This window comes from Lissotriton vulgaris, chromosome 1_1 (assembly GCF_964263255.1).
Source record: "Lissotriton vulgaris chromosome 1_1, aLisVul1.2, whole genome shotgun sequence".
NCBI classification, from domain to species: domain Eukaryota; kingdom Metazoa; phylum Chordata; class Amphibia; order Caudata; family Salamandridae; genus Lissotriton; species Lissotriton vulgaris.
The window spans coordinates 311,770,839-311,782,886 of NC_141685.1; the positions used below are offsets into that span (position 1 = coordinate 311,770,839).

The 12,048-nt window shown below is 41.0% G+C and overlaps 1 protein-coding gene across 3 annotated transcripts in view; it reads left to right on the forward strand.

Moving 5' to 3' along the window:
• Window positions 1-12,048, forward strand: part of LOC147747102 (vitamin D3 hydroxylase-associated protein-like) — a 382,698-nt gene that overhangs the window by 118,793 nt on the left and 251,857 nt on the right. For all 3 annotated transcript variants that reach the window (XM_086952351.1, XM_086952352.1, XM_086952350.1), the window contains exon 2: window positions 9,885-9,998. In XM_086952351.1, coding sequence (XP_086808477.1) covers window positions 9,885-9,998 — 114 coding nt within the window. The remainder of the gene's footprint in view (window positions 1-9,884; window positions 9,999-12,048) is intronic.

Below are 12,048 nucleotides of genomic sequence, written 5' to 3' on the forward strand. Positions count from 1 at the left end.
GTCACTCCTGAGTGGCATAGACTCTGTCCCCTCTGCTTGCAGGTTCTTCAAATTTTGAATCCACCTTTGGGTTCTACCAAACACTTTCCCCTTCTCCAGCAGCGGTATCTTTCTGAAGCTTCCCTTTTTCTTTTTTTAAAGATTATTTTTTATTGTCAGTACAAAAGTAGGACATCAAAGGAACCAAATAAGAAACGGAAAACAGAGATAATGAACATTTGAGACATATAAAAGCTAAATCATAATAATTGATACTTATACATTCCGGAAAATGAACAGCAGTCCATTAAACAATTAAATTATCTACCCATAGGGAGAGAAATGAGTAACGAGGCCATATACATTTCATATTCCAAGAGTAAGTATTTAGAACAGTGAGCCCCAAATCAAACTAAATTTATGCATAGATTGAGCCCCCTTCGACTTTGCTAGTGCTTCCTCCATGTCATATATTTGCGTGACTAATATCCACCAATCCATTATTGTGGGACGTTTTGGTGAAATCCAGACCCGGGCTATTGCCAATCTTTCACATACAAGCAAAATAGTTAAAAGATCTTGAATATCAGAGCTAGTATTGCTTATTCCAATCATTATTTTTATAGTTGTTAGAGGTGTTTTGACTTCTAATGTTTGTGATAAGATTTGTGTCACTTTCTGCCAAAATAAAGAGAGTTCTGAACATGTGACGAACATGTGTTTTATGTCCGCCGCATGCAGACTACATCTTGGGCATTTTGTCTGGTCATTAATCTGGTTGTTAGATGACCACTTTCCTATTCGATCCGGCGTATAGTATAATAAGCAAATTGTACGAAATTGTTGCATGCATAGGTTAGGTGAATGTACTGCTCTTAATGCACATGATATATGTTTAGCCGAAATTGGCTCCCCCATAACTCCAGTCCAACGTTCTGCTATTCTTGAGCAGTCATCCGACCTATAAGCACAAATACTTTTATATGCTTTACTAATTGAAGATTTTTTGTTAGTATCATGCAAATAATCCCATATATCTGAATCAGAAATGTTCATCAGATTTAGGGCCAGATGTAGGTAAATTAGATTTACCGATTTTTAATTACCGAATTTTACCGATTCGGTAATTAAAAATCGTTAAATCTAAAGGTTGGATATGTAGGTATTTCCAGATGTGGAAATACCGAATCTGTAACAATCGGTATTTACCGATTCTGTAAATACAGAATCGGTATTTCCCATTGATTACTATGGGCTTAGAAGCCCAAAGGAATCAATGGGAAATACCGATTCTGTATTTACAGAATCGGTAAATACCGATTTTTGCAAGGGTGCAGGGGGTGTCACTTTGACACCCTCTGGCACCCCACAAATAGGCATGTGCGCCATGTGGCACACAGGCATGCCCTAACGGCATGTCTGTCTGTAACATGGCTAGGTGTGCATGCACACATGTGCATGCACACCTGAATTCGGTATTTTACCACACAATAGGATTGTGTGGTAAAATACCGATTTTGTAGGGCCTTTGGGACTCAGAAGAGTCCCACCTACATCTGAGATTTACCGAATCGGTAAAAATACCGATTCGGTATTTTACAGAATCGTAAATTTATCGAATCGGTAAATTTACCGATTCTGTAAAATTGTGCCCCTACATGCCAATTCTTGAATACCGGTCGGTAACAGCCGAAAATACCGATTTTTGGCCGTTACCGACCGACCTACATCGGGCCCTTAGTTGCTTAATAAAATAATCGCAAATCTGCATATATTTAAATTGCATATTATCTGCTAGATTATACAAAGACTGCATTTTCGCAAAAGTGAGAACCATTGCGGTCATAAAGATCACCTGAACAAGTTACCCCGTGTGTGATCTAGCGTTTACCTAAAGAGTCATGGAAAATCTCTGGCAACCCTGGGTTGTACCAGAGAGGAAATTTGGCATGCAATAGGGACACCTCATATTTCAGTGAAATAGCACGCCATATAGCTATACCATCTCGGGCTGTTTTAAATTTTACTCTTTTAAAGTAGTTTGGGTCATTAATTCTAAACAAAAATTGACTGCTCTCTTCACCCAACAGAAATTTATGAAAATAGGTACTTCTCTCAGGGTTGATAAAACTGCGTAAACGACCAAAAAAGGCAGACTAAAAATATATTTTAAAATCCGGAAAATAAAGACCGCCTTGTATAAAGGGAAGTTTCAATAGTTCCAGCGCTTTTCTCGCTTTCTTATAGCCCCAGATGAAGCTGCTAAAGATCCCATCTAAGATTTTTTTAAAAAAAGAGATGGTCACTCGCAAAGGGATAGACCTGAACAGATAAAGAAATTTCAGCAAGATCTTCATTTTTATAATATTTATCCGCCCAATTATGCCTATAGGTAGTTTCTGCCAGCTCTTAAGCAGTTTAACCGTGTCTTTCAGCAATGTTTCATAGTTTAGATAGATAATTCTTTCAATATCTGCTGCCATCTTAACTCCAAGGTATGTAGCAGTTGAACAAGCCCCTTGTATTGGTGAAGTTGGAATAAAATTCAGAAGAACCTGGGTTTTATTTATATTTAGTTTATATCCAAAAATCATCCCAAACTCACATGCTTCCTTTGTTATAGTTTGCAGCGCCCCACCCGGATTCATTGAGAAGACCGCTATGTCATCAGCGTATGCGATGACCTTGAGGGGGTTATCCCCTAACAGAAGAGGGCTGTTGGTTCTAGAGAGTTGAGACAAAAGACTATATATAAAGAGCAAATAAGAGTGGTGATAAGGAGGAAAGATCGATAAAATGGCAGACTGTTACCCTGCATACATAATTATAGCACTAGGTTTGTCATACAAGGCTTTTATCCAAGTTACATATTGCCATTTAATGCCAAAAGCTTCTAATATGGCCTACAAAAAGTCCCACCTCACTCGGTCAAATGCCTTCTCAGCGTCTAGAAGGATCATACCGAGTGGAGTCGATCGCGCCTTTGTCACATCAAAAGCAGTAACAGCCATATTTATGTGTGCAGTCATATCTCTCCCCTGTATAAAGCCGTGTTGATGAGGCGACACCAAACTGGGTAGCACAGGAGATAAACGATTCGATAAAATTTTCGCAAAGATTTTTGCATCGGTATTGATAAGTGATATAGGTCGATACGACCCACACTCATCCACCAGTTTGCCTTTTTTAAGAAAGAAAACTATTTGCGTTATCTTCCATGAATCAGGAGCCCTGCCATTTTCACCAATGAGTCTTATAACCTGATTAAATGGTGTCAACAATTCCTCAAAAAAGATCTTATAAAATTCTAATGTAACTGTATCATCTCCTGCTACTTTGCCCGCTGGAAAAGAACTAATTGGCAATTTTATTTCTTCAACTGTGATGTCTCTTGCTAAAGAATGGGATATCTCGTCCTCCACCTTTTTCAGAGGATTCCCTTGAATATATTTAGATATTTCCTCCTTTTGAGGTTGATTTTCTGGGCTGTACAGCTCTTGATAGTAAGCTGCAAACTGTTTGAGTATATGACTTGGACTTTCATATAGTTTATCGGCCCCTCAGATCCTCTTTTTAATGGTCTTAGCCCTATCATCTGCTACTTTTAAAAGCTAGAATTTTACCTATTTTCTCACCATTCTCATATTGTAAAAGTCGATACTTATTAAGTTTTGTTATGCTTCTCTCCCTAAACCTCCTCTTCAGCTCTGACCTTAGAATAACCAGAGTATAACCTAGGTCTTCGATACTTGGAAGGCCTCTGGTAACGGCTTCAATGTGCTGGATTTCTGTTGTACGCTTGGCTGCTATTGTTGCTTCAAATGCCTTTTTCCGCTCTTTATTTTGCCCCCAGATATACTGCTGGACGAAGCCCCTAATTGCTGCCTTAAATGTATCCCATACTACTAATGGAGAGGCTGTCCCTATGTTCATTTAAAAAAACTCCTTCAGATATACCCTAGTTTGAGTCCGAAAACCTTCTTCTGTCAGTAAATATCTAGGGAAATAATGCTAGACCATAGGATGTTGTCTGAAGCCCATGCCATGTCAATTCTTGAGTGAAGTTTATGAGGAGCAGAATAATACGCGTAGCCTGCTACACTAGGGTGAAAAGTCCTTCAAACATCTTTAATTACATGTAGCCATCCCAATTGCTGCTCGTGTCCTCTGCATTCTCTCAAAAGCCCCTCTCCTTGTATTGTCAATCCGATAATCCATTAAACAATTGAAATCTCCCATCACCAGCCGTTCCCCCTCCCAATTTAGTCATTCTAAAGTCACTGCCTCCATTATTGTGGGATCATCTGTATTAGGGCAATACAATGAACAAAAGACGTATTTGTTATCCTCTATCTTCATCTGACCAATAGCCCATCTGGCCCCCTTATCATACAGTGTCTTACATACTTCTGATCTATATCACTCGTTTTTTAAGATAGCTACTCATGGAATATACAGTTTGCGCAGAACATACTACCACTTCATATCCTAGTTGTCTTAAGAAACCTCTGTCTTTGTATGAGACATGTGTTTCAGATAGCATAGCTATCTGAGGATTGTACATTTTTAGTTCTTCGGCTACCAACCATCTCTTGACCCTGCTGTTCAGACCAGCCACGTTCCAAGCTAGACACCTGATCTCCCCCATCTAGTGTTTTTCTGTTCCCTTTCCTAGAGATTAATTTGTTGATCTTTTGAATATTTCCCTGATCGTACTTGTTACTTTTATCCCTACAGTTGTATTGACTTTTTTTCCCTTTTATCTGCCTCCCCCTGACCCTCTCCACCACCTACACCCTTGGACCCCCAGCCAACCCACCCGTAATCTAACTCTAAAGGAGGAATCTTCCCCTTTTCCCTGCTGCCTTTGGTGTGGCAGCTGTCTGGAAGCCTGCAGCCACTGCGGCCGCTGAGCTATCCCAACCCCCGTGTTAATTACCAGACAGATTAATTTGCAAATAGGGGAGAGGAAAAAAAAAACAGCCCCATTAAGCAGCTATATTTCTAAATCAAAAAGAATAACACATAACATATTTTACACAAAGAAAGTGAGTTGGCTAGTAAGCCATGACTGTAAAAGGACAGCTCTTTCTCTCCAGCCCTTTTTAAATCCTAACTCCGAGACTCCTGATTTCTTCTCTGCCTTAAGCAGACCCGTCTTTCTGCCATTTTGATAATATTCCCTTTGCCTCTAATTCAGAGAGAAACGCATACGTTTGACCACCCTTATAATCTTCAGGCGAGATGGTTCCTGCAAGAAAGCTTGTGCCCCTATTGCTTTTAAAGGATCAATTAGCTGTTTCAGCCACCATCTCCTGTCCACAGTAGCCCTACAAAAGTCAGATTGGAAAAATATTGAATAAGACCCCACAGCAACCGGTGTTCGAGGGCCCGCTTTTAGAGAAACTGCTTGTCTCAGCAGATAGTTCCCAAAGTAGATCAGGAACGGTCTCGAGTATTGGTCATCCTTTCGTCGTTGCACCAAGGGGAGTCTGTGGGCCCTCTGGATCTGGCAGTCCCAGTCTACCAAATCTGGGAAGGCCTTCTGCATCAGTTGCACACTAAATGTTCTAGAATCCGATCCCTCCTGCCCCTCCAGGATGCCAAATAATTTTAGGTTTTGTCCCCTCTGCCGATTTTCCAGTTCTTCAAGCTTAATTTGTACGCTGGCTATCTGAGCATCATGTTGTTGAGTTAGATTTGACACTTTAGCAGTGACCTCCTCAGTTGTGACCACTCTTTGCTTCAATTCTGTGATCTCGCCAGACATTTCCCCAACTTTCCCCGTTACCTCCTTCAGGGAATGTTGAATGCTATGATTATCTGCCCTATTTGGGCAAAGAGCTCCTGTGTCTCTTCTCACTGCTCTTTTAAGGCTTGCAATATTAGAGAAAGTATTGAGGTAAGTTTCTCTTAAGAGCATCTTCGTTGCGAGTCCTCCCCCGTGCTTGACAGATACGATATTTGAAAGGAGTCGAGCGCGGCCGTGGGTAGACCATTTTGAAGTTGATCACCGTATCTCTCTGGTGTAATACATGACTCTGGGTCAGTTTCTGAGTAGCTTCCTCCCATCCAGCCGCAGCATTCCCAGTGGCACTAGTGGCATTTGCTGCTTTATCTGCTTTGCCCGTCAGCACTACATCAGATAGTCTAGACATAACAGTTTTTATCCCTCCTTTTGATTGAACCCATCTCCACATGGGGCTATTAGCAGACGCTTGTAGCTTCTTCTCATTAGCAGACCCTACACTTGATGTACTCTGATTCTTCTGTGTATCGTTTGCATTTGTACTCTTCAGGCTTTTCTTTTTCTTTTTTTTGGCCTGGGGTTGCAGCTCCATTCGTACATCAGCTGGGGCCGGATTTTGAATTTGAGTTTGGCCTTCCTCTTGAAACGTAGCAGCAAATGCAACAGTATTATCAGTAGCTGTGGCAATTGTAGCATTTGTAGTGTTAACAGCATCAATAATAACAGCTCCTTCTTCTGAGCTAGTATTAGATATGGGCTGCATCCAAGCCGTACACTCTGTGTATGATGTATTGCCAGTGCATGCCTCACCAAACTCATTCGCCTGCTCACTCTCGTTCACAATTCTTTTATCGTCCTGGTGACCACTGTGTAATCTGTGCTACTTTCCTGTTTCTATCATAAAGTATTGTGTGCATTGTGTATATCTCTGGCAAAGACATATCTGTAAGTGTTAGTGAGTGTCTTATAATAAATACATATTTTTTACTTGGTCTATACCTGTAAGATTATGTTCTGGTAAAACAAGCAGCTTTACACTCCTTCTGGTTTAAGCCTGAAGGTTGCTCTCCACAGCTACCACTTGGAGAGCTTTCTGAGGTTGTCTAAGACCACTAAAATCACCATAAGGGTTGCCTGGATCAGTGCAAGGTGTCCACTTACATAAGTGTACATCATATACTGAGCCAGCCTCTCACAGTCCTTTTTACCCTGTCTCACTGGAGTGAGGCCTACAGGCTCACTCACTTTTTAACAGTTCTGCTGCTGTGTTACACCTGGCCTGCATTTGGTAGATAGGGAGTGCTGTGTAGCGCAGGAGTAGTGGCTCTGCACTGGACGTATGTATGCCGGGAAAGGATACAGTAGAGAGAGAGGTGCCGTATAGTACATTTGGGATTAGTGCATGTGCTGAGTGTATGAATGCCGGCATGGAATACATGACATGAAACTTGTAATGCTGTTTGAATGCAAGTATGCAGCAGGGAACCATATACTCTGAAACTAAATAGGCATGGCCTTTTTTGCTACATGGCACCAAACAATACATTAATCAGTTTCCATCCTGTAAAACTTCACGTGTGCTAGGTGCTAATTGTATGCCACCTCGAAGGATGGAGGCTGAAGAATACCTGAGTTTTAATTTGTTATTTGGCTGCTATTTGTTTCGAGGAGAGCAGGGGGCACAAAGATTCTCCACCAATTTCAATATTGTTTAAATATTCCACCTCTGAATGACAACATTCATTTTCACAGGAGTATAGTAATCAATGTACACTTTGTTTAATCTCTATATTGCATACTATTTGGGAGTCTCCAAAGAGGTGTTCTTGCTGGAAACGCCTTGTGCTACATATGAATGTTGCCCAGAGGTTGAAGTGGACAAAATGGTGGGCATGACGTGCCCATACTTTATAATTTGTGAAAAACAGTTCCCCTACTTTTGTGAAAAGACAACAGTTCCGGGATGGTTATTTCCAGTAGTTGAAATGCTTCAGCTGAACTGTGAAGGAGGCAGTTTCCTGTCCTCAAGGGCGGCCTTAGGACAGTTGGTGCCCGGTGCGACAATGTTTGTTGGCGCCCCCCAATGACCACCTCCACCACAGATTACCACACCACCACCCTTTACCAATGCCCAAGTCTCCATAACCCCTCTCTTTCCGATGCATATATAGCACAACTCATACCAGTGTAGCCGTGTCAGAGCACTTGCATTCACACGCACATTACAGAGAGTCAATCAATCATACATTTGTAAATCAGTATATAGGAAATTGTATGTAAGATAGAGGACTACAAGGTGTAGGAGCCCCAAGTCATCAATACTGGTAGGCAGTATAGTTTAATAGTGCTTGGTCTATACAAGCACAAACTCAGAATTTAAAAAGGAACACCATAGTAGGGGGTTCTCTTTAAACATGAGAATAGATTTCTACCCAAATGAATCCTTTTTGCAACATTAAACTTTGCACAAATCTCTACTATGCAGCTTGTGTGCAGTTCTTTGACAGCAGTTTAACAGCTCTGTATTTAACTTATAAATTGCAAGTAACACAATGATATCTCTTTTAAAAACAGTAACCCACTGACCTATTTACATTCTGTGCACTTTGTAATCTGCACAGTACTTGTTTTTTGCAACAGGCTTATTAACCCTCTGCGCTACTATAGTGAGTCAAAACCCCAATTAAACAAAACGTTGATGTCTTGTCAGGAAGAACATTAATCACAGGAGTTATCCTGACATTTTTTTGGGCTGCCTGGAAATTGCTGGGAAACAAACGCAGCAGCAGGTGCTTTCAAATCATAATAAACTTGCAAACATGGTGCCCCCTGGAAGTCAGCACCCCGTGCGGTGGGACCGGTCGCACCACCCTAGAGCCGGCCCTGCCTGTCCTGTAAGAATGACAGCAGGCAGATGGCTACCACTTGTGGTATTTGTTCGCGCTTTATAAATTTAGAAATAAATAAATAATAAATAAACAAGAAGAAAGCCCTCTTGCCAGGTTCCCTGCTACATGAAGGTAATGCAAATGTGCACAACTGGTAAATCAGCAAATGTAAAGGCTGCTTGGAACCCAGTACTGTTTTTAATTGATGGGATCACTTGAAGCTTTGTGATGACACAGATATATTCTTTTTGAGTGGTAGTGCAAGGGAGTTGCCAGCTGAGCTGTGAAGTGCACTTAAATTGAAAAAAAATTGCACTACGTAAAGTCTGGGTATTGTTAATATCTAGATTTTGGATGCACTATTTTATCTTAATTTATTTTGCATATTGTGTAGTAGTCTATCTTATACTGTGTGTAATGCAAGTTTGAATAATGACTAACATATTCACAGTGCATTCTGTCACAGGCTGGGACCTCGCAGCACTAAAAGTAGACAGGACACTATTCTCTATTGCACTAACCAAAATGTTATTCTATGGCTCTCTTTTTACAAACACACTGACCTCTGCAGGCATTTACAAATAGAGGTTTCATAATGTACTACTGTGTATTTCCCATTGATTAAAGTAACTTTAAAAAAATGTATTCCTCATTTAAGCTGGCTATTATGTTCTATGTAGTTACCTGAAGGTGAATAACCAAAAAGACTTGCAGAAAATGTAGTTTTTATTAGCCACACCTTCGACCCAGCCCCATTGCAGGCATCATCACAGAACCTATACTTTTTAATGCACTTCAACTGTGACCGTTATAAACAGGTGCAAAAACAACAAGGTGATGGATGGAATGCTTGAATTAATCTCAGCCACTGTCAGTCACTAGGGCCGCATCACAATCCCTCATTTTTTACCCATCATACAACCTCAGTTTGGAAAAAGCCATTTGCAAATCAGTCTTGACTCTGTTCCTCATGCTAGGCAACGTCCTCCCTGAACTGGAACACAGGCAACCTAGGACCGATTTCACCGTTGTTATGGGCTCCTCAACCGGGTATAGCTTGGTTCCAGTGACACAGTGAGCCCGGAACCCACGTGATCCCAAACACATAATTTCATGAAATATAAGACTATGGGAGCCTGTTAGGAATATATAACTGTGCCCAAAGTCGGTACTTTAGAAAAAAGTGATCAAACCTTATGTGTAAGATTAACAAATATAGAACCTGTATCATAACCCTTTTATATTTGTGTCCATTATTTTTCTTCCAGCATCCTCCGCAAGAGGCAGAGTCCATCCTTTCGTTATCCCTTTCGCAGCTGGCTGAAAAGCTCAAGAATGGATCTCTCTCTCCAGAAAGCGTTCTTTACACCTACATTGAAAAGGTCAGAATAATTGTGTTTTTACCATATGAACTTTGAAACATGTATTCAGCTACTGGCTGGTGCAAATTCTGTTTGAAAGGATGACACATTTACTTTTCTTTTTAACCCCTCAACATTTTGCATATTGCACACAGTGACTCTTTTGCTTGGACTGACTCATTGGACCAAAAATGCATGATACAAATGCATGGTATGCTTAACAAATTTCTCAGCACACACACATCTGTTCAAGGCACATATCTATCAATATATGTATGTTGTATAGTGTGAACCAAGATAATAACAGAAAACGTTTGTGATTGGGGTTTTACTGTGAGTAGTGTAGAAGAGATCTAGTAAGAAAGGAGGATAGCTGGCACACTGCTTCATGTACAGTGATCTGCATTAGAGAAGGGTTCTGGGTGAGCCTAACTGGGAAAGTTGAGCAGAAAGGGGTGGTGGCAGAGCTCTAGGTGGGGCATGGGTTGGGGGCACATTTGAGGGATGGTCCAGAACTAGATTATTACCTTGTGGGGTTGTATTACTTTAAAAGATGGGTCTAAAGCTTCTTGCACAAGTGGAGAAGGATTGAAGCTTGCTAGACATGGGCTAGGATGGTGTTCCAGATCTTAGGATTCTGGCATGAGAATGCCGATTGTCATGTCTTCTCCTTCCTGATTTCCATTCTGGAGATGACGTTGTGTGTATTCGACAGGGGTTTTGAATCTTGGCCACCAGGTGTTGTGGTGTCTGAGTTGACGGTCTTGTAGACAATGCCTCTGGCCTCGATAGTGACCCATCCATTGAATTCCAGTGGAGTCCTTTGTGAGTATAGTTGATTTTGTTGTATTTGTGGAGACATTTCATGAGGCATGCAAAGAGTGAAGAAAACTCTCTTCTGTAGAGTCTAGTGGATGTCAAGGACGCTGGCCAGCATAGCATTGCTTGATTTGAGATTTGAAAGAACCAGAGACTGGGTGGAGTTTCTAAGGGCATTATGATGGCAGGAAGAACTCATTCTGCAAAGCTACAAGTTCTTGCCAGGAATGTGCTATTTTCATATTGTGATCAATTTGAACCCTCAGTCTGATGTTGGTGTCAATGTAGAAGCCATGGACTTGGTGTTGTCATCGAGTCGAAGTGAAGTCATCAAGAGTAATCTCGGTTTGTCATTGGACCACCTTTGTTGAAAAAGTGAAATTTCAGCATTAACAGCTGTGGCCCAAATCAATGGAGGTGGTTTTATGACCAACATATTCAACATAAATAGTAAAATGTCAAACTACCCTCTCTCACCTCAATTGTTTATACTGGGACTAGTACAGCTGGCAGCAGCTACATCTGTATATGATCAAGGGTATCAAGGCTGTTGCTTGTAAGTTGAAGATCCATGCTCTATTTAGATAATATTCTCTCCTTAAACCCACCTGAAGAATATATCCCATAACTCCTACACTTGAGAACACTGTGCTCATATTTCTTTGGACATAGTGAAAAATGTCCACTTAATGTACAAAAATGGATAAAGTGGTGAAATCAGATTTTTGATAACTTTAGCTGAAAAGTAACTTAAAAAAACACGTTCTTGGGCTGCCTGAGCCAATACTGGCTTAAAGTCAGTTCTGCCTCTAAAGACACATTTCTGAGTGGAGTTAACTATATTGCTGTCCAGAACACATGGCTTGGCCTCTGGGCCCAGGAAGTCGAGGATGTTGTCAACAACTACCTTCTTAGGAGGGATTAGCAAACTGGGTGGTCTGCAGGACAGCTGGCAAAGTAAAGGGCAGTTTTAACTCTACTTATTTTTTACTTGATCCTAGATGGTGCTGAAAGTATTTGCTCCTGTTCATTCCTAGAGCTCAGATGGACCTTTGGGGCAAATGTATTAAAAAGTGATTCAATGCAATGCTCCCCTGCTTTGCATTAAGTGACGAGAGTAGGACACAACCATATCTACTAAAATATTGCTCTGTTTTTCTCTCTCCCTGGGCTGGAGCACTTTAGGCTGCCGTGTTCTAATTCATACACCCTTTCACAACAGTACAAGTTTGATTTTTAGATGTCACACAGC